Here is a 22435-nt window from a genome sequence, read left to right as displayed (position 1 = left end):
TCAAGAAAAGTTGTAATTTGAATGTCGGTTGTCGTGACTTTAGGGTATGTGCTTAAAGGACTTCGCTCCCATCTCTTCCCAGACATACTTCAATGACAACATCCTTACCCTGATACGGACCCTGGTGACTGGAGGAGCCACACCAGAGCTGGAGGCTTTGATTGCCGAGGAGAATGCACTGCGCGGGGGCTATAGCACCCCCCAGACGCTGGCCAACAGGGACCGCTGCCGTGTGGCCCAGTTAGCGCTGCTGGACGGGCCCTTTGCAGACCTGGGGGTGAGTTCAGGGGGCAGAGGGCACCTGAGCCTGTTATTTAGAAAATGGCCAGATCTGAATGTGTCAGGCTAGACCTCTGCCTTTGCTTCTTTCCACATGAAAAGAGCTATCAGTGGTGATGCTTATGGTTTACTGTGTATCAGGCACTGTGCTTTACATGGATTCATTCATTTAATTCCCACAGTGACCCTTTGGCATGGGTTCTCTTATCAGATGCTCTAAGGAAACTGGGGCTAAGAGAAACTGAGGACTGCCCCTATCAGGGAATTTGCACCAGGGATGTTGGCTTCAGAGTCCATGGGCTTACTGACTCTCCTAGAGTATCTTCTGCCACAAGATGGGAGGCATCAGGTGGTTTCAGATGCACACAAGTTAGGGAACCCATTCTGCAGGTCTTAGCATGGCTCAGGGCTACTTAACCCCAACTCTACATTAATTGGTCTGCCAGAGTGCCTGAAGCAAGCTGGAATGTGGCGCCCAAAGGGAGGCATGGGTCTCCTCTGGAGCAAGGAGCGGAGCTAGGGGAGAGTGACTAGTTTCAGCCTCGGAATTAGGAGACCTCAGTCTGTAATTAGAGACATAAAGGATCCACATGAGATGCTATTGGTTGGGCCAGTGGGTCTAGAGGCACATAATAAGCTATGATGTTCTGAAAACCACTAATGTCAGGGTCAGGCCCAGAGTCCTGGCCATCAGTGTTTTTTACAAAAGCTCCTGTGGACTTTTATATCTCTGGAAGAGGGCATGGCAAGCCACTCCAGTATTCTTGCCTGGAGAATCCCATGGACACAGGAGCCTGGTGGGCTATACAGTCCATAGAGTCATAAAGAATCAGACAGGACTGAAGCGACTTAGCACACATGCACGTGGGCTATTAATTCTGAATGTGGACTCAGTCACTCCCCCACTGCCCTCCCTGCTACACAGGTGACCCGTGCCTCCCTTGGGTTCCACGCACCAGCCTGCTTCAGGCACTTTGGCAGAAGTATGCAGTCTTAATTGACCCTTGTTCCCAGCCCAACTCCATGAATGTATTCAAGGGCTGGAACCAGCAGTCTTAAGAGCCAGTAAGCCTAGTGTATGAACAGTACTGCCTGCCACCCAGAAAGTCCAAACAGTGGAGAAGGAGCCAAGGAAAGGGTCACTTTCTCCATGTCTTCTGAAACTGTGATGCTAATTTGCACTGTGTTTTAGCTTGGTGAGGGACAAAAATCTATGTTAGACTTAGAGCTTCTTTAAAAGGTCATCTCCATAGCTAGTGGCTCTCTTTATCTATCATTTCCTCACTGGTACATCTCAGTGGTAAAGAATCTGCCTTCCAATGCCGGAGATGTGGGTTCAATCCCAGGGTTGAGAAGATCCCCTGGAGAAGGAAATGGCAACCCACTCCGGTATTTTTGCCTGAGAAAATTCCATGGACAGAGGAGCCTGGTGGGCTACAGACCATGGGGTAGCAAAAGAGCCGGATATGATTTAGTGACTAAACAACACTTTAAAAGAACAAAGACTTTAAATAATGATAAGATCTGGCTCTGGTTGTGTTCTCTAGTATGAGGCCCATCTGGCAGTTTCAGTAACAGGAAGGACAGATGCAGTCACTTTATTCCCAATGAAGTCAACCCTTGGTGCCCTTCCTGAATTAATACCTGAAGCTAGCTGGCTGCAGGAAGCCAATGCTTCTGGGTGAGTTTGCTTTCACATTCCTTATCTGGCCCCAGACCCTTGGAAAGCGACTGTGAACTGATTAGAACTGTGAATCCCAGTTATTCAGCCTGCAGACCTCCAGCTCCTGGGGAAACACATTCTCTTCCACCCTTGCCATTTCCAAGGTCTGTAAATTGTGCTTTTCACACAGTCCTTCTCTGAAAGAGCCTGTCACCATAGTGCCTGGTGGGGTCTTTTCTTCTGGTAGTGATTTTAATTATCACTTGAGCAGTTTTGACAACACGGTCAGATCACTGTGGTTGCAACTGAGCTGGGGCTAAACATCATCACCATTTTGCAGAGCTGATTTCTTCTCCTTAGCCGAACAGACATCTGAGACCTTCAAGCTTATATCATAGCTCAAAGGAAGACGAGGCACCAGCTCCTTAGAGCTCTCATCGCTGCAGGTGGAAACCTGGAGAGAACCAAAGGAAAACCCATTCTTATTTGATCCCCAAAAGTCACCAACACTGGGGTGTAGGCTATAAAGCACATTTAACTTCTTCAGCCACTGTTCCTCAGCACAGACCCTCTGACTCAGGAGACACTAATATGAGCTTTCATGAAAAGGCCCTTCCCACCCACCCCCAGGACCTTTACTTTCAGGCAAATAAAAATGATTTTTCTCTCTGTTCTTTTGTTGTCTCCCAGGATGGTGGTTGTTATGGTGATCTGTTCTGCAAAGCTCTGAAAACATACAATATGCTTTGTTTTGGAATTTATCGGCTGAGAGATGCTCACCTCAGCACCCCCAGCCAATGCACGAAGAGGTGAGTATGTTTCCATTCTGCCCTCCCACCCGAAGGCAGAGACAGAAATGCCCTCTCTTGTCTCCTACAATGAGGGCAAAAGTCAACATGCAAATTGCTCTGCTCATATTAAATCCAATGCTGACTTTGGTGGTGGTTATGGGAAGCTTTTTTCTTTCATTACAATAGCAAGTATAAAGACATTGTGGGGAGAATTCAAGTTTTATGGGATAGTTCCATCCATCCCCTAATTACACAAGTCTGAAGGAAAACATGTTCTCCAAACTCCTACTACTGGGATAATTCTGTTGGTATCTCATATAGAAATATTTCATATTGCTACTGTTTAAGGTAAATGGTTCCTTTGCCCTGTCTTAGACATATATACATATATAGATAGATAGATAGATAGATAGATATCTATATTAGTATATCTATGTATATCTATATCTATCTATCTATCTATCTATCTATATATGTATATACACACACACACATGTATACCTGTCATTGTTGTTTAGTTGCTCAGTCGTGTCCGACTCTTTGCAATCCCACGGACTGTAGCCTGCCAGGCCCCTCTGTCCATGGGATTTCCCAGGCAAGAATATTGGAGTGGGTTGCCATTTCCCTCTCCAGGGTATCTTCCTGACCCAGGAACTGAACCCACGTCTCCTGCTTGGCAGATGGATTCTTTACCACTGCACCACCTGGGAAGCTCTCCCTCTCTACGTGTGTATATATATATATATATATACACACACACACAAGCACATATATATACACATATTTAATTTTTATTGGAGTATAATTGATTTGCAATGTTGTGTTAGTTTCAGGTGCACAACAAGGTGATTCAGTTATATATATATTCTATTTTCATGAAAACATATATTTTTACTTAATGTATTTTTCAGTTGACTCACCTTTTTACTTTTATGTATTTATTTTAAAGAAAACTATATGTTATTACCTGAAGCAGAAAAAAGATTACAGTTCATGTATGCTAGTTACATTTCTCTAATACACTTTAAAGTAAATGCATAGCAGCCTAAAATTAAAAGTGCATCCTATGCATGAGACAAGTGCTTGGGCCTGGTGCACTGGGAAGACCCAGAGGGATCGGGTGGAGAGGGAGGTGGGAGGGGGGATCGGGATGGGGAATACATGTAACTCCATGGCTGATTCATGTCAGTGTATGACAAAACCCACTACAATATTGTAAAGTAATTAGCCTCCAACTAATAAAAATAAATGAAAAAACAAACAAACAAACAAACAAACAAACAAAAAGTACATCCTAGAATTGTCAAAGTCAGTGTGTTTGTATAATATACCTCAGGAAACCATGCCATGGAGATGAGTGTTTCTCAGAACTACTTGCAGAGTAGAATCTCTGGGGGTGCTTTCTAAAAGTACTCTGATTACTCTGACTTTACTGGTATGAAATGAAAATATGAAGTTTGAATGCTCAGAGGATATACAATAGAGCCAGAATTGAACATAATTTCTGTAGTCTAGCGGATTCTAAAAGTTAGGTGAACATGTGAATCATCTGTAAAACGTATTAAAACACAAATTGCTTGATCCCCAATCCAGAGTGTCTGACTCAGTAGGACTTGAGTGGAGTTGCTTAAGAATTTGCATTTTAACAAGGACCTACTATATAGCACAGGGAACTATACTATATATAACTGAATCACTTTGCTATACACCTGAAAGTAACACAACATTGTATATCAAGTATACATCAGTTTCAAAAAAGAATTTACATTTTTAAGAAGTTCTCAGATGATGCTAATATATCTGGCCTGAGAACCACACTTTTGAAATCCATTTCTAGAAATGAAATGGTGATTTTTTAGTCATATCTGATATTAATCAGGGAAAAAGGTGATCTTTGAGGAGAACAGTTAAAGCCTGAGGGACATACAGGCAGGGAGGTGTTTTATAGCTTTCCATTTAGTGAAGTCCTTCACCAATGTTGAAAAGATAAAGAGGGAGAAAGGACTAAGGTTTTGCTAGATGTAGGTAAACAAAGATACTGTGATATGGGTATGAGATTGTTGTAACATTCTAGGATAAGAGATGCAGTGCAGTCCTTAAACCTCCTGCAATGTGCTGCGCATCTCAGGATCAGAAGGGAACTTGATATTGTGCTGAAGTGGGTATACAGACCACAGGAAGTACCACTTGTTTCTCCCTTGTCTAGCGCTAATTCAGAATCTCTGGGAGGGCTCATGGCTGACTTCCTCTGTGGAGCTAAACAGATTTTGTTCCACTCCGAAGACACTGTCTAAGGCCTTGGGCTGGCTGGAATCCTCGGGTAGACCTGGTTTGGTTCAGAGAGGTGAAATCTCCACCACATTATCCTCATTCTGTGACTTCTTTGCTCTCTGCATCCAGGTATGTCATCACCAACCCCCCGTACGAGTTTGAGCTCGTGCCGACGGACCTGATCTTCTGCTTAATGCAGTTTGACCACAACGCCGGCCAGTCCCGGGCCAGCCTCTCCCATTCCTCCCACTCATCCCAGTCCTCTAGCAAGAAGAGCTCCTCTGTCCACTCCATCCCATCCACGGCAAACCGACAGAACCGGCCCAAGTCCCGGGAGTCCCGAGACAAACAGAAGTACGTGCAGGAAGAGCGGCTCTGATGTGTGTATCCACTGCCTCCGTGTGTGAAACTGTATCTGCCACTCATTTCCCCAGTGGGTGTTTCCAACAGTAACTTCCCCCATTTTCCCCTGTAGTCCCCCCCATTTTTTTTACACATATTTGCATATGTATGATAGTGTGCATGTGGTTGTCATTTTTATTCCACCACCATAAAACCCTTGAGCACAACAGCAAATAAGCAGACGGACCAAAAGTTATTTATGATTCTAGGGGAAAAATAACCCAAAGGCATGCTACAGACATAAATAGCTCACTGCAGGAATGAGTTCACAGATGAGAAGGGAGTGCTTGTGATCCCCATGTCAGTTATGCAAAGCAAGTTTAGTTAGTGCAGAAGAGAAGTTTATTCTGATGTATCAGTTTTATCAGGGTGCTTTGGGTTTTGATTTTGTTGTTTTTGTTTTCCTTTCTTTCCTTCTCTTGATTTTTTTTATATATACACAATAATATATATATATACACACACATGTATTTGAAATAAGCAACCCAAAAGCAACAGAAACATATCTATCGGTTGTTTCTACTCTCTGGGCGGAAGTATCTCAAAGCATTTGAAAGTCTTTCGCCATTTGTGTAGATGATGAAGCACTTGCTTGTTAGAACATCAGAGATTTTTTTTAGTTACTCACCAAGGCCTTTTGTCCCAGAGTTAGCTTCCTTTGAGAGTCTATAGGAACATTTCTACCCTTACTGTGGCGGAAAGACTAGTATTCCCTTCTTGGATGTATCAAATGCAAGTCATTTCATTTAAGTGAAAAGAGGTTTGATTGCATATTGTTATTCTGTCTCCTTATGCTGCCATATGAATAGCTATGTTTTTTCTCTCACTTTTGACATTTGGGATGAAAAGCCATATGTATCATAAATATCAGATGTAAGTCATTAAAAACTGCCTTCCTGGGACTTTTACATCTTTTAAAAGGTGAATTACCTACCTTATGTACAGAATAAATAATGCTCAGGAAAGAGCAAGTATTTTTCCACGCATTCTCTGGGGACCTTTTTACTCCCCTTTGTTTGATCAGCTAGGGCCCCAATGCCACGGAGGAGCAAGGGCTGGGGCCATGGTAGAGAGAGAGGAAGATAAACCCAGCGGCAGATCATGTTTTTCTAGAAGCCAGCATGCTAAATAAATCAGAATGTAGGAGGATCAAGCCACAGTTGACTCCACAAAGACAAAAGCCAGCTTCAACTGTTGGCACAGCTGCATGAGGCTGGCTGTTCCAGAGCAGAAAGCCAGTGGGAGAAATTCCTCATCGTCAGTTTCTTTAACGTAGCCAATCTACTTAGGCAGGTGAATGACAGTCATAGAGAAGGACCCCTTGTCATTAACAGATGGGAGAGAAGAAAAAGAGTGCAACAGTGAGCCAAACACATTTTGGTATAATTCATTTTTTCTTTCATTTTCTTTCTTTTTTTAAACAGTTAGTAAGCATGAGCAAAAAAGTAGAGAAATACCCTTTTTTCAATATGCAGTTTTCAGATATTTTATGCATGCAAACCATGCTTTAGGCAAGGTACAATAGTTCTTAAATATTGGCCAACTCCACCATAATCAAATTCTTGTGAGGATGGACTAGCCTTGGGCTGATATATATATATATATGTATATGTAAATATATATATACATATATTGGAAATGTTTATTTGAAAACAGATTTCATTGAACAGCATAGGTGTTGGGGGGGAGGAAAATGTCACAGCTGTAACCATCTCTAAAAAGGTGTTTTTATGGTGAATGTTTTGGGTTTAGATTTTGAATCCCCTGTCCCCCCAAGCATGATAGTTTTTGAGATCTGCTTGCTGTGTGAATTGACAAGCACTTTTACTGACGAAATAGTGAGGCTTAGTCAAAATCTCCATCCCCACACCCAAGACAGGGCAAGGCAGTGTTCCAATCAGTATTCGAGTGGGCAATCATTGATCATGGATATTAAAAAACCCTATGAGTGGAAGATTTTTTCAAATTATTTTTGTCCCTATGTATTGATTTATACATTACATACAACTATCTTTTTTATATATAACTATATATATACACATATATACGTATATATATGTATATGTATATATATACATACACATACATATCCCCTAGTTTTGGATCATGAAGAGCTATTCATGCATTCTTTGCAAAGGAGGTTATAAAGTTATGCCCTCAGAACATTTATAACTATAAGAATGTGCCAGTTAAAGTGCTCAACAGGAAATATGACAGTTTAAAAGCATTGTAAAACTCACATAGCTTACTTCTCTCTCTAAAGTGCAACAAGGATGAATAGAATGGGCCAAGGTATGACAATTAATGGTTCTGCATGAACTAGCCACTGCTGGGGGTTTTCTTCTATAACGTTGTCCTTGTGAAAACTTTTGTGAAATTAAAAAAAAAAAAAGGAGTTACAAATTTTATTCTGTTATTGGTTTGTTTATTTTTATTTTTATTGTTCTGTTTGTGGGTTTATTTATTTTGTTTTGCTTTATTTTCCCCCCTCCCCTCCTCTCCCCTTCCTTCTTCTCCCCCTTCCTCCACTTTCTAAATTGCTCAGTGCAATGAGGCTGTCCTGCTGCTACCGCTAGACCCCTTAGAGTTTGTTTTGGTGTTCTTGGGGTTGGGGTTGGGTAATCTGGGGGGAACTTCTCTCCATCTGGCTTGCCTTTCAATCTGCACGTGGCCTCCCTGCCCACCTTGGTACCTTGCTCCAAGTCCAAAAGCATTTTCCCATCAAGAAACCCAGCTTCCTCCACCTCCCCCCATTACCATCACCCCAACCGAGTACCCCATCAGTCTGTCCACATCTCTGTGTCTATCTTGGCAAGACCAACTAAATCAAGTGATAATGCCAAGTGATAAACTTTTCTGGAAAACATTTGCAGCTCTTCCACTTGGCAAACCTGCTTCTTGGTGAATAGTTTACCCTCCTTTCGATTTAAACCAGGAGGATTATTAATGGTTTAAAAAAAAAAAATGGTCTCGTTGAAGTTGGATCAGAATGACTCCCAAATTAAAGCTGTTCAGCTATATGTATCAACTCAAGAGCCCATACCCAGTTATCTGGGGGCTGATGATTCAGTCTCTGTATTACCTGGGTGTCTTCTCCCACCCGCCTTTCAGACATTTGTGAAATCCCAACCAGAGATTGGGCAGATAGAGAGAAGTAAATCCAAAATGCGTTTTATAAACAATCTGTTAGCAGCTGTGATGAGATGATCTTGTGATGGGAATGGAGTGGGAACAGACTGACTTGCAATGAAATTTGGGGATGTTCCCTGGACTTCAGGCATACAATTGAAAGTTGATTGTACTTGGCTAATGATATATTCAGTGATGAAAAAGGTATTATTACTTCTATTTTTTGAGTCCAAACTACTATATTGTTCTTTCCTCAGTTGAGTGAAGAATCTCTTCCATTGTTTTCCATGTGACCCCCAAACTTCTTATCCATCTTTCAGGTTCTCTTAGGAAGGAGACATTCAAGGTTTTCATGTGATACCTCTTCTCTTCCCCCTCCCCACCCAAAAAATAAGTAGGTCAGGGTGGAAAGTGAAAGGTTATTTGAAGAGAAAGTATGTGTACTTAAAGAGAACAACAGCTAGAAACTCAATTATCTGCACCATTCTAAAAGAGAAGCAATTTGTAAGCCATTCAGTTCAATTTGTTTTAGGCTTTGAAAGGGGTGAAGCTTAAGTAAGTGGATAGACCAGGAGGCACAGTGAAACCTCAGCCTCAACACTCAGGTGATCATGAAATCAACATCCCTAATGGCTGCTACACAGGCCCCTTCCTGAAGCCAGTTCAAATGGAGAGAGAGAGATTTGGACCCTTACAATTAGATTTCTACCACCATTAGGAGAGGTTTCAAATTCTGAGTTTGTTTAGTCACTAAGTAATGTCCAGCTCTTTTGCGACTCCATGGACTGTAGCCCGCCAGTCTCCTCAGTCCATGGATTTCCCAGGCAAGAATACTGGAGTGGGTAGCCATTTCTTTCTCCAGGGGATCTTCCAGACCCGGGGATTGAACCCAGGTCTCCTGCATTGCAAGCAGATTCTTTACCATCTGAGCCACCAGGGAAGACCATACAGGTTTTGACCCAGAACCTTACTCTCATTATGTGCTCAATAAGTATTTTTGAAATAAATTGATCTTAAATATTGTTATATCTTTAGTTGTTTGATAAATTATCTTCACCTCCTTGGTTTATCTTACGAAAATTCAAGGAATGCCTGTAGGTGTTTCACAGTGCTATCATGCTGTTGGCACTTTCTTGGGCTGAGTACACAGCTTCTGAGAGAAGGGAACAGTCCTGTGAGTTCAGTGAGAGGAGAGACTTGACTGTGCCTCCTGCCAGCATCATCAAGATCCCAGATGACCAGAAAAACCTTTTGACTGGCTCCTCTTCAGCATGGGAAAAGCTGAAAGGTGTCTGCATCCCAATAGAGACAATTAAATCAACCTGCGAGGTTTCTATAGCAACAGGCTCCTGAAGGAGAAAGAAGAGGGTGCAGAAACTTCAGGGACTGCAGAAGTCAAGGCAGGGTAAAAAAAATCAGTGTCTTAATCAGCTTCTTTCAGCCCATCACTGCTTTGTCATAAGGTGATGAAGTAGATGTGGGCACCTGTCACTAACCTGGTAGACTATGTCCCACCAGGAGGTTGTACATCCATCACCTAGGGAGGTAAGAGGGATTAACCCCTGCCACTTGAAAGAGAGGAGTGAAAAGTCAGTCCTTATGGAGTGTCAGGAGGAGGCAGTTGTTCTGCTTAGGGAACAGCAGCATCAGACTTGACAGTTAAAAGGGGTCAAATAGAGTCACACCGGACAACTGCAAAGGAGCAAGACAGCTTTTATAAGGGAAAATTACTCTGATTCTATTGCAGTTTTCATTTCTAGGAACTAGCCATACTTTGTCCTTGGAAAGGAGAGGAGACAGTAGGGATGGGTGGGGTCCACTGGGGCCTTGGGGTCTGCTGGGCGGAGGGCGAAGGCCAGACTAGCTCTCAGAAGCTCCCACACAGTATTACCTTTGAAGGATTGAGCTCTTTGTTAGCTCTTACTGTTCTCAACTATTATCTCTATCCAAATGGAATCTTTCCCTTTCAAGCCCTTTCTGTTTCAACCTCAGGTAGTGGTATAGCAAGAAGAGGCCCAATTATTCCACATACCTTTGCTGTATCATCATCTCCCCCTTTTCATGTGCTCTTCTCATGGGAGTGTTAAGAGAAAAGGCCAGATCCCACAGCACTGACAACCCACAGAGCCAGAAAACCCAGCAGTTATGTCAGCCCAGATGACAAGCCCTTCTCTGCCATAGCCCACTCCTCTGGGATCCTTCATGGCTGGAGGAAGTCCTGACCCTTATTCTAGACCTTCAAATGCCAGTGATGAAAGGAGCAATGGAAGACACAGATGGCTTGCAGGTGGGGTAGGGCACCTGCCAAGTTGAAAGCCAATGTTTCAGACACAAGTACCACTGGATGCTGTCACCCCTTTCCTCCTCTTCCTAAGGAGGGATATTCAGTCAATTCCTTATTCCCCATCTCTGCTGCCACAATCCCCATTCTTCTGGCCAGCACCCAGGTTTACACACCTCAGTTCTCCACCCCTAGTTCATCTGCAATCACACCAGAAGCTATCCCCTATTCTTATGTCCTTTGGCACTGAGAGTACTCATATTCATGCTAAACTTATGCGTGGTTAACTAACCATAACTAAAACCTAACACGCTCCAAGTGCTTACCATGAGTCAGACACTCTTCTAAGCACTTTATGTATATTAACTCATTCAGTTCTCCAGACAACCTCAGATGTAGATGCAGTTAGTATTTCCATCTGAAAGATACAGAATTCAAGGGACAGATTTGTTCAAAGTCACCCAGCCAGGAAGTACCAGAGAGGTGTTTAAAGTCCGTGAACTTTATGCTATAATGCCCCCTAATATTACCAATAATACTGATAGCCTTAACAGCTCACATTGACGTATCATGTATGTAGATAAGTGCTTCATGGACACTAACCCCTTTCATCCAAACAGCACCATTAGAAAGATCATTAGCCTCATTTTACAGAAGAGAAACTGAAGTTAAGATAAATTATGTAACAACCCACTCCGAGCCAGCAATTAGTATGTGAGAGAGCCAGATGCCCTTGACCTTACCTACTGTCCTATGCCATCTCCTTGGTTGCAGTGGGTGGCTTGTGGCCTGTCTGGTCTTCATAGGTGATGCCTCCCAATGGCAGTGTCATGACTCTCTGCAGTTATTTTCTGGGTTTGATCTTATTCTACCAGCCTACTTGTCAAGAATGAAATGCCACTCCTTCCTTGACTTGAGGCACATCACACCTTCTACTCACAGTGATGACACCATGTATCACATCTTCAAGAACTTATTAACAAATGAATTTCTTTTTCTTTGGCAGGGAGGAGGGCCTCAGAACCAGGTCCATCGCCCTTCTCATTCTAGGGATAAAAATAAAGCCCCCAGAAGTCTTTCTGGCTTGTGGGGTGTGGCAGGGAGAAGAGACCCCCTCAGGGCTTTGGATTGACCTTGGACCACTCCAACACTCACTTGAATTCCTTCCCTTAGCATTCTTCCTTATGACCAATTTTGTAAGCACCCAGTGATGCAGCTCCTTCTTTGGAAGGCAAAGTTTGATAACCCAAAGTGTCATTGTCATAGCAAGGCTCTCTCCATTGGAGCAGAATGACTGGCAGTCATTAAAGTGTGGTTCCTATCAAGCCTTTTGGGAGAAGCACCTTTGCCCCTACCCATTTTAGCATTCATCTGTTTCCATTTCTTCAACATCTTATCTAACCAAGTCTCCAACAACATAGCTGTTTATATCTTACAAGGCACCTGAATTAAAAAGCCTGTTTCTCAGGCATAATGAAAACCTCAACTCATCACCAGGATATGCTTTAAAACAACTCCTTTCTGTGCAGAAGCTGAATGGCCAACACAAGGATGACTCTGCTTAGATTATTTTTATGGCGAGAAATGTAAAAGGAAAGAGAGAAAGGCACTTAAATGGGGAAATAATGCTCTCTTTCTTATAGACAGCAGAAGGAAATTGATACTCTCTCTGCCATGAAAGGTCAAAATGCCAACTTTGAGCTGAACTGTAAAGACTGAATTCTGAACAATTATTCTCTGCAGCAGTTGTAAAAATTTCAGCAAATTGCAGCTGTCTTAGGTCTTTCACCCAGAAGACCTACTCGTTTCCATCAGCAGAGTTCACTCTCCCTTCCAACCTGGCATGTCCAACCTAGCACTAAATCCTTTTGCAAAATCAGTCCACAGAAGGGGACAGCCAAAACCAAGGGCAGCTCAGGCAAACAGCACAGACACTTTCTGAAAATCATCCTTACAATGAAACCATTGGAAAAAGTCATAGTTGGAAATTGTTTCAGCGGCCTGGCAATGCTTTTAAAACATGATAACCATCATACTTTACTCCTCTCTGAAAGGTTAGTTTAATCGTAGATCACAAAAAAATTGGTTTCCACAAATGCATAATGGTTCATCTATGTCACACTTGAACTAAATGGTTTTTTAAATGGAGCTGAAATTATTTTGATGTGTACACAGTCCCGGATTTCTATACAACCTTTTTTAACCAGCCCATCAGGAACCTTGCCTCTAAAGCCTCATTAATAATTCAGATGTGCTGATGACTTTAAAAGATCTATGGAATTGAAGCTTAGGAGAAAAAAAAAAAAAACTCTGCTTGACAAAAAGATAAATGAATGTAGAAAGAAGCTGTAGGAGTCTGGCAAGCTGTAGATCATCTCAGAACAGATTGTAACTTTATCATTCTGTCAGGGGGAATAATTTAAAGCACTTAATCAGTTAGCTTCACTGTGAGGATGTAGCATTATGAATTCCTATCGTCCAATCTGTTCAAATCAAAGTGAACTTAATTATAATAGGTGAGAGAGCCAGTGCAGGAAGGAGAGGGGGGTGGAGAATGATGTAAGAGGCAGGAAGTTTCCTGAGGAGGGGGTATGCCCAGCTGCTGAACAAAGGATAGTGAGTGAGCTTTCTCAAGGCTCAACTTAGTTTAGTGTCTACTCCGGGGGCCTAGGGCCCTGGACACAGCAAGAGGAAGCATGGACCAAGGAGAGACAAGCAGAGTGGTCATGAGCTGATCATAGGTGTCGGATCTATAAATCATTAGCCATACAGGGACACATACTCATGGTGCTCTATCAGAATCAAGCCAGGTGAGCAATTTTGTTAACATATCCATCCAGGACCACCGACAAGGCAGTTATGAATTGTTCTGAAAGACAGAAAAGGAGGCCAGAGAGGCCATCGTCTCTATAGCAGTGGGCGTACTTGAAAGCTTTTTCCTTTTTCTTTGCTTTTCCTAAAAGCCACTAAAATGAGGCTTGTGATTCTCAAGTTAGAATGCACTGTTTGCCCCAGTTCCTTTGTATCTATAGATGTGGCTGATTTCCCAGAAAATTCCAGTGTAAAAAGAGGTAGGGATAAGGGCTGAGTCTTGTGAAATAGCACTAACTGCCAGGAGGATGCTAGGCCATTTCATCCTCACCCAGGCCTCTGAATGCCCTGACTCAGCATTCTCTTCCAGCCTTCTCTGGATCTAGGGTGAGAATGAAATGCCAAGACTCTGTCAAGTTCCCTTGTTGACAGCTTGGGTGATTATAGTCGGTTAAGATAGTGCCACTAGGAATTCTTTTCATAACTTCATACCAACAGAGAGTTTTATTGAAATTAAAGCCATCTCAAAAGCCTTTTAAAACATTGGTTGTTAATCTAATGTTTCACCCTCACTGGCCAGCAAAAATCTGTGGGCTTACTTAAACACTCCCAAAACTGGCTTCAAAAGAAATAAAGGAGTGTTGTAATTGAGATATACCTTTAAGTGAGCTTGTACAAGCAAAGCCAATTAAAGGCTGGGAGGAGGAAACCCTGCAGCAGATTCTAGATCTCTTAATCTGTGGAAGGGACAGTGTCCCTTCATCTCCACTCAAATCAACGGATGCACAAGTCTTTCTTTAGGTGCAACACCCATGCCTAATACTTGTTATATTCATCATCTCCTCACCACCAAAGCTTTTCAGGCCACCAAAGGAACCCCAGAGAACACTGCCAGAGTTAATCTTCCAACCCCTCTTTATTCTCTGAAGTCCACCCCTGGTGCCTCCAGGTCCCAATAGCCCGTTGGTTCATCACTTGCTACAGGCAGCAGAGGTATGTTTCAGGTTCTGGGGTTCTCCCTACACTATACCGTCTCTTTTAGCAATTACTCACTGTCAGCTTCTCTCAATTACATTTTTGCATTTTTCAATGAACTTTCCAGAATCTTTGGCCTAGGACTAATTAAGCTTCTAATTTCTCCTTCTTGTTCTCTATCCGTTTTGCCCTTTAGCAGAAAAGAAATGGTTTACAGATGAACCGGATAATGCCTATCCCAGAAACATTCAAATCAAGCCCATGAGTACCCACATGGCTAACCAGATCAACCAATATAAATCCACAAGCAGCTTGATTCCACCAATCAGAGAAGTTGAAGATGAATGTTGACTCCCAGGAGACCAGAACTATTTTTTTTAAAGCCTGACAAACTTCATAAATGGTGACGTGACTTTTCTTCCTCTTAACATGCTTTATCACTGGTGGAAACGTTAGGATAAGCAAGAATTGCAAGAAAAATAGACAGATCTTTCTCCTTGTCTGCCTTGAATATTGCTTCCATGTATTTTGGAAAAGAAAATGATTTCATTTATAAATGAACATACTAAAATAGTCCTGTATAGCCTCTAGCATTTTAAATTATTTTTATTTATTAGAAAGAAAATATATATTTTTTCTTTTTTTCTCATTGTCAAATATCTTCCCTATATCTAACAATGCAAAATCAAAATGCCTAAGTGGCCAGACTCCTTAATGCATACTTCTCTTCTTTATCTCTTTCTTTGAGGAGAGTGATGGTCACCACCACAATTAATTGTAATTAAGGAAACTGGATTATTAAGGCAATTTTAAAATGGCCCAATAATGTAAACATGTATTTTAGTAAATTAAAAAAAAAAGACAAAAGGGGGCAGGTGAATTTCCTGGATGGACGTGTATTTTGGCTACACTGACACCAGCTGTTAATAAATGGAAACACTTATTTTCACATTCAAAAGTCATATTTTTGTAGTTTTAGTTTTCATCCTGTATTTCTTATCCTTTTGTTCATATATTTAAAGGGAAGACCTTCTTGCAGCTTTTCTACAAATGCCAGATCGGGTTTACCCTGCCAACTAACAATACCAGGAGGGTTGTGAGCATGCCTGGGATGTGGAAGTTGAGGACCAGATGCACAGAAGACATTTCTCTGTTTGTTGTTCCAATGGCGGGGACTCCTACATGCTGTTATGCTTCTCATTTCATATCTCCAAACCAACCGAGCAAGTAATTTCAACTTTGGTAAGGTCTGGTGGACTCTCTCCCTATCTCCCAAGTCCAGGGCTTTTAGCCTGAAAGTTTGTAAACATCAATGAACAGTTCTACTTAACAATAGGATGGGATAACACATTCATGAGATTCACTGAGTTTTTGTGTAAAAGCTAGAAAAGTTTCGTGATCGAGGAGACGACTTTTGCCCAGATCTAAATTTTGCAGGCTTTTCTTTAGTTGCTGGGACAAAACACACAAACTTGTTACAGAAACCTAAAAAATAATAACACAAGGACAGCTATGAATACACTTAATACAGACTATTAGAAAAGGCCTTTAAAAATTACCAGCGATGAAATCCTATGTATCAGCCACTTCAAACTGTGGTCAAAAAAGATTTCTCTAGCCATCAGACACAATTCTAATGTGTCTGAGCTCTAATGTTTGCATGCTCAGTGTCACGGCATCCCAGCAATTATTCCATTCCAAATGATTTTCAACTTCAAAATGATAAGTCTTTGATAGAATCATCAGGGTCTCTGGAGCAGCATGAGTATGATTTTTATTTTCTTAAAAATGTTAATTGTGGACACTAAAAAAAAAAACTAACCAAAATATCCCCTGAAAGTCCCATGCTATCTCTTCCATTAGGCCATGACCCCATGGTACATAGTATGTTACTGCAAATCAGATCAGAGCCAAGCAATGAAACCATCATGAAAACATGTCCACTAAGTACTCCAATTACCACCATAGGCAAAATGAGCTTCCAACTCTGTCCAGTCCCTGCAGAGCCAATGTCGTGTTTCCACCTTGTAGGCATCGTCCTGAAGTGACTTGTCAGACTGTGGTTACCCTGTCGTCACATTTTGTAGAATTAGTCCTATAAAAGTATTGTGAATATAATGTATGTCCAATTGGATTGTTTAAAAACTACTTATAACCAATCACTAGTCTACTCAGCAGACTAAAATGACGTCAGCAGTCTCTATTCAGGCTTATACACATTTCTTGGTTTCCAACAGAAGTAAAATGGGTTTGTGGGGGTGAATCCCTTGCTAAGATTTGACAGCTTTTCTGAAAGCTAGGCCTTCTTCTATTATACATAATAATTTTGCATTGGGGTCACCTTCATATACATTCTTAGTACATCAACCCACGCTCTTTTTTCCTTCATGAACCCTAGTAGGTTACTGATAACTTGAAAACCATTTCTGAATTTGTCTTAACTATTTGGTCTCCTCTGGCAGGCAGTGATGGCCACCACCTAAATGTCCTTCCATTAGAGAACGTTAGGCCACAATGTCCTATGCCCGCTGCCCTCTCTTCCCCATCTCTCCAAACCGAGGCACAATGGAAATGCAAATTCAAACTCCGTGCTCTTCACAGCTACAGGTTTGAATATAAACTTTTTTTTTTTTTTAATCAAAATGGTGAAGATAGTTTCCTAAAGCAAAGGGCTTTCCTTCAAAAACCAGTTGGCAAGAATCCATTTCCTTCTAAGGTAGAACAAAGTCATGCTGTTTTGCCTTTGTTAATAATCAATTGTTAGGGGCAAGGAAACACAACTATGCATTTTTTTAAAAGGAAATCTATAAAAATGGCTGGTTGTTGGCTCCTTTGGCAAAAACTCATACCTGGTAGATGGCAAATGAAACAAAAGCAGGAACAAGATTATAAGATCATTGAAGGGCTTGGAGAAATGCCAGAGCTTCCTGGTTTGTTTCTATTTGTTGAGCTCTCTGGCCTAGAGGAAGTCCTTACCACCCTCTGACAGACTCCTCTTCCTGGCTACATTCAGCATAGACCAATGATGGCTATCATTGGTGTAGTCTGTGTTATAAGGCTCTGATGTCCCATCCCACTTTAGGATTCCAGAAAAACCATTTTCCCAAATTAATAACTCAAGTGCTTTGGGAATCAGACTCTACAACAGGCTATTGAAAAAGCAGAAAGCACCTACTTATAAAAGCATCATCATCATCTTTTTCATTAAGATAACTCTTACTTTCATCTGAGCAATTTTGTATTTTAAAATAGTCTCGAGCCAAGATAAAACACCTTCAGTAAAAGTGGTTGTGACTAAGGCATAGAGGGAACACCCAGAAGCTCTTTCCTTCCAAAGCTTGGGGCATCTTATGATGTACTTTGTAAAAAATTTAATTGAGGACTTTAAACAAACAGGGAATTAGAACTGTTTGGTTAGGGTTAGAAGGGAAGAAAGTGAGAAGGCATAAGAACATTGGGGATGTTTTCATGTCAAAAAGCAAAAGAGTCCAAGTTTCCTACTTACGGTTTAATTATGATGGTTCAACAAGCTACATCTGCAGATAACTAGCTCTACACTTAGAAGATGTTCTTGAAACTCTCTGAGTCTCAGTGACCTCATTTGTAAATGAAAGTGATTCATCTAGATGACCCCTAAGGTCCTTTTCAGATCGGAGAGGATGTGATCTGAGTTAAAAGTGGGAGCTTGGAGAAAATCCCTTTCTGTCCTTCCTGCAGCATCACCTAAGCAGTGCCTCTTCTGCTCCGGGCACATGATAGTTAGATTTGTTCCTCTGCTTTACATTTCAGAATTTCTTTAGGTTCAAAATACAAATTTCAAATTTTAAAGTCACCTGAATCATTTTGATGTGATTTTTCTGTGTATTCTTAGGATTTTCTTCTCAATTTCATCCCAGTCTGCCTTTTTTTATTATCTCAATTTCCATCAATCCCTTCCTCTCTAACCCATATCTCCAATATGTAGTTAGAGGCTGACAACCCCCAGATTCTGGATATGAATCTAGGCACTAAGAAGTTACTAGTCTGTTACTAGTCTTACTTCTCATTTCATTTCCTGTCCTCTGTTTATTTGATTTTTTTTTCCCTCTCATTAGTAAACCAACTATTTCTTTGCTACATTTCTAACGTTTATCTACCATTTTTCTTTGTCAAAGAGAATCTCAGTTTAAAAAAAAGAAGGAACAAAAGGAGGCAGAGGGGTAGAAAGAGAAAAAAATACAAACCAACTGGGATGTAAGTCACCCTACCTTATAAGTGACTGAACAAATCATTCAAATTGGACATGGTATTCCACTGCAGAGTCTGTCCATTCTCTATGGAAGCAGAGGGGAACTAAGATGAGACTTCAGAGAAGGCACTAGAAACTAACTTGTCTTCAGGGCCAAGCTAAGATGTTGAGGCTTCATCTAGAAAGTTATGGAAAGTCACTAAGCGTTTTAAACAAAGAGTAATGAATTGAACCTGTGCAAAAATGAACCTGTGCATTTTTAGATCATCTGTTTTGAGAAGCCAGTTCTTCCTGGAAGTCATCAAGAGCAGATATGCAGGGCTGAACATTTTCTCAGCAGCATGGAGTTCTCAAAGTCAAAGACTCCAACTCAAACAAACTCCAAGTGAAAACACAGCATGTAAAGTCCTACCTTCCTCAAATAAGTGTTACTGATCCTCATAGCTGTAGAAGCTCCACTGGAAGTATAGAAGTTGGTTTAAGAGCTGGGAGTTGGGGCAATGGTAGTGAATCTAGAAACGATCCTTTGTGAAAGGAACACTTCATTTGGACCTCAATACAAGAAACTTGTAGAGGAGCAGGAAAGAATGCAGGCAGCTGAGAACTGTTGTATTAATTAGTTCGAAGTGGAAGAAGCTGAGCGTTATCTAAAAAGGCAGGTCTGGCAATCGAAAGGCATGGAGGAAAATGGAGCTGAGAAGAGGGTCACAGCAGGTCCTGTGGGATCTGGACATCAGAAGCACAGAGGTATGTAAGCAGTGTGTCTGGGTCTCTAAAGGAGGAAGGGTAGGTGTGGAGGATTCTTTGAAGGCAGCAGAATGTGGCAATGGCAACTGGACTTTTACGGGCTAAAAGGAAAAAAACGTAGAAGCTGCTGGGAGAGGAGATCTCAGGTACTCCAGAATCAGGAAAATGGGAACTAATAGAGATGGAAACGTTAAGAGAAAGAGAGAGTGGATCATATATGAGGTTGGAAATGAAAGAGACGGTGACTTGGGAGTAAGAAGTAAAAGGACTCACTTGAAGAGGGCAGGGACATGGCCTGTTTCACTGTGGAGTCTGTCGGGATGCCTGGCTCTGGCAGGCAGTCGGGTTGTAGTCTGTGTTACTTTGGATACCATAGGTGAGGGAGGTTGCACAGGACTTTTAGGTCAGGGGAACTCCTCCCAGAGCAGGACCCGAAGGAGGGATCCTGAGGTGTGCTTTCTCTTCTGCCTCCCTGTGCTTGCCCTTCCATTGCTCCCCATTCCCACATCCTGGCGGCTCTGGTTTCAGCGTTGCTAAAACAGACGCGATAGTCTGTTGCTTTCGTGGCTTTTCTGGGCATACAGCACGAGGAGAGAGGGTTTTTGACTTGGTGAAACCAACCTTAATTTCTAGGTGGATTTCAAATTTAAAAAGCCTTCCTTTGGTTTGTTTATCCCCTTGAGGACGTCTGTGTTTCTTCCTCTCCACCTTGCTGCTTGGCAGAGCAGGGACAGAAGTGCCACCAAAGGTCCGCAGCGTGCCTGCCCGGGCCCGCTGCTCAGAATCTCCGATGGAAATGTGCACACGGCAGTGGCACACGCCTGCCAGGGCAAACCGGGGCGTCTGTCGGTGGGATTCAGGGCCAGTGTGAGAAGGCAGCCGACAGGTTGGGGGAGCCCCGCCAAGGTTGATGGAGCCCCATTTCCACACCAAAACAAAGCACCCTGCCCCCCACCCCGCCCCAGAGCAGCCTGCCCCCTTCCCTTCCTTCCACTGAGTACAGCCTGACACATTGGACCAGAACTGCAACATTTCAAACATAAACCAAGGTCGGCCTGGAAATCCTAATTAAAAACGTTCCATTCCCAGGTGGCACAATCACATCCTGCGTAAAACTTCTGGCTCACATCCCACCCCCCAGATGCTGAAAGGAAAACCGTCCCTCACTTAACACCAAAACCTCCACTCAACGTTTCTTCAGGGGATAAAGGGAAAAAAAAAAAAAAGTATGCTTACACAGAGGTCAGCCTACTTGTTCATTAAGGAAAAAGAGCGTGGCTTATTCATCTGTCTTTCAAACGTTTGATTGTTGGCATGATGATGTTGATGATGGTGGATTACTAGGACCTAACCAAATCGGAGGAGAGACTAAATGCTGGTGCTCTGAAATGATCTACCCTGTCATCTGTAACAACCAGTGATAACTCTCTTGTCTTGTAAAAAGGGTTTGTACATAACTTGTACATGGTTTCATTTTGTATTTTTCGCAGATTAAAAATTTATGTATTTGTGTTCTAAATCGGTGAGCGTGCCTTTTGTCTCCAGCGTCCGCACTGCATGGGCGGGGTGGGGGAGGGGAGAGTGGCGTCTGTGGGTCCCCGTCAGGCTGCTGTGCCCCTCTGGTGATGGCAGAGTTGAGGACACATCGGAGCCATGGGAATGCCCTTCCGTTGCCTTTGCAGCTTCAAGTGCAAGCAGAGCCCTGCACCTCCAAGGAGACTCTCTGTAGGTACCAGCCCAAGACAGCAATGGATGGCAGAGGAGAGGAGGAGCCTCTGTCATTAGATGTGGTGCCTGGGAGTCAGTCCCTCCAGGGTCACAGCATGGCCAGGGAGCACACACGCTCCTGTGGAAACCTTCAGCATGCAGGTTGCTAAAGAGATAGACAGCTTTTAGGTAGCCTCTGGGAAGCCAGAACATATCTGTCCTCAGCCACTTGTACCCAAGCTAGATACGCTTTTCCTGCTACCTGCACGGCAAAACGATGCTCCTTTCCCCTGCATTTGGCATATCAAGACAACCATCAGAAGTTTTCCCTCATCTCACCCCATGCTCACCCTCACAGAGCAATCGATGAAACTTTATCACAAGGCAAAAAAACAGAAAAAAAAAAAAAGAGGAGCTGAGAATGGAGAAAAGCTACCCAAATTGTATGTATGTAATGTGTATGATGATTGGCACTTAGAGTATTCGAGACATTATCTCATCTGTTTATGAGCTGTATTTACTGAATAGTGATTATGTTCACATTCCTCTACTGGGATCTGGGGATACAACAGTGAGTAGCATCATGACTCCAGTCTCCAGTTTGGGGAGGAATAGAACCAACAAATCAACAGGTAATAGTCACATATTAAAAATTAAACTATAGGGGTTAGTATGGTATGCCAGTGGGAAGGCATGAGAGAAGCATTTAGCCATTTCAAGAATGGTCGACCAATTGACTGATACTTTGAGAAACAAATCCCTGTTTTCCATAAACCAATACTAGCCCAAACTAAAACTCATTTCCAGCAAAAGCAGGTTCACCTGTCAGAATGTGCCAATTCCTGACAGTCTTTGGATTCTGGTTTCTCAACTTGCCTTCTCCAATATTTGCTAACAAATCTGAACATTGTTGGGGAATGTAATTGCAGAGCATATGGTTCTCATTAGTTAGGCAAACTTCACTGCCAAATTCAGCTCCAAAGAAGGAGTCTGCATAAAGGATGAAGTATTATTAGGAAGAGATCGACAGTGATGGAGAAAGCAAATAGAAGAGAAGAGACAGTGAGTTACAAAATAGCAGCCTTGGCATACCCAGCACAATGAATGTGGAGCATATTTTTCTATTTGTTGAGAAAACAATATATGTGAAT

The 22435-nt window shown here is 42.2% G+C and overlaps 1 protein-coding gene across 10 annotated transcripts in view; it reads left to right on the top strand.

Moving 5' to 3' along the window:
* Nucleotides 1–21096, top strand: part of KCNMA1 (potassium calcium-activated channel subfamily M alpha 1) — a 748888-nt gene extending 727792 nt beyond the window's left edge. For 5 of the 10 annotated variants that reach the window (XM_043924791.1, XM_043924789.1, XM_043924798.1 and 2 more), the window contains 3 exons: nt 83–277; nt 2633–2751; nt 5134–7483. In XM_043924791.1, coding sequence (XP_043780726.1) covers nt 83–277; nt 2633–2751; nt 5134–5383 — 564 coding nt within the window. In that variant the 3' untranslated portion in view covers nt 5384–7483. Of the gene's footprint in view, nt 1–82; nt 278–2632; nt 2752–5133; nt 7484–7669; nt 7699–14798 lie in introns of those variants that run through there. The other 5 variants (XM_043924801.1, XM_043924802.1, XM_043924803.1 and 2 more) reach the window with 2 other exon arrangements.
* The last annotated feature ends 1339 nt before the right edge of the window (nt 21097–22435 follow it).

This window comes from Cervus elaphus, chromosome 15 (genome assembly GCF_910594005.1).
Source record: "Cervus elaphus chromosome 15, mCerEla1.1, whole genome shotgun sequence".
NCBI classification, from domain to species: domain Eukaryota; kingdom Metazoa; phylum Chordata; class Mammalia; order Artiodactyla; family Cervidae; genus Cervus; species Cervus elaphus.
The sequence above is the reverse complement of the archived record's forward strand: the minus strand, read 5'-3'. Positions and strand labels throughout refer to the sequence as shown.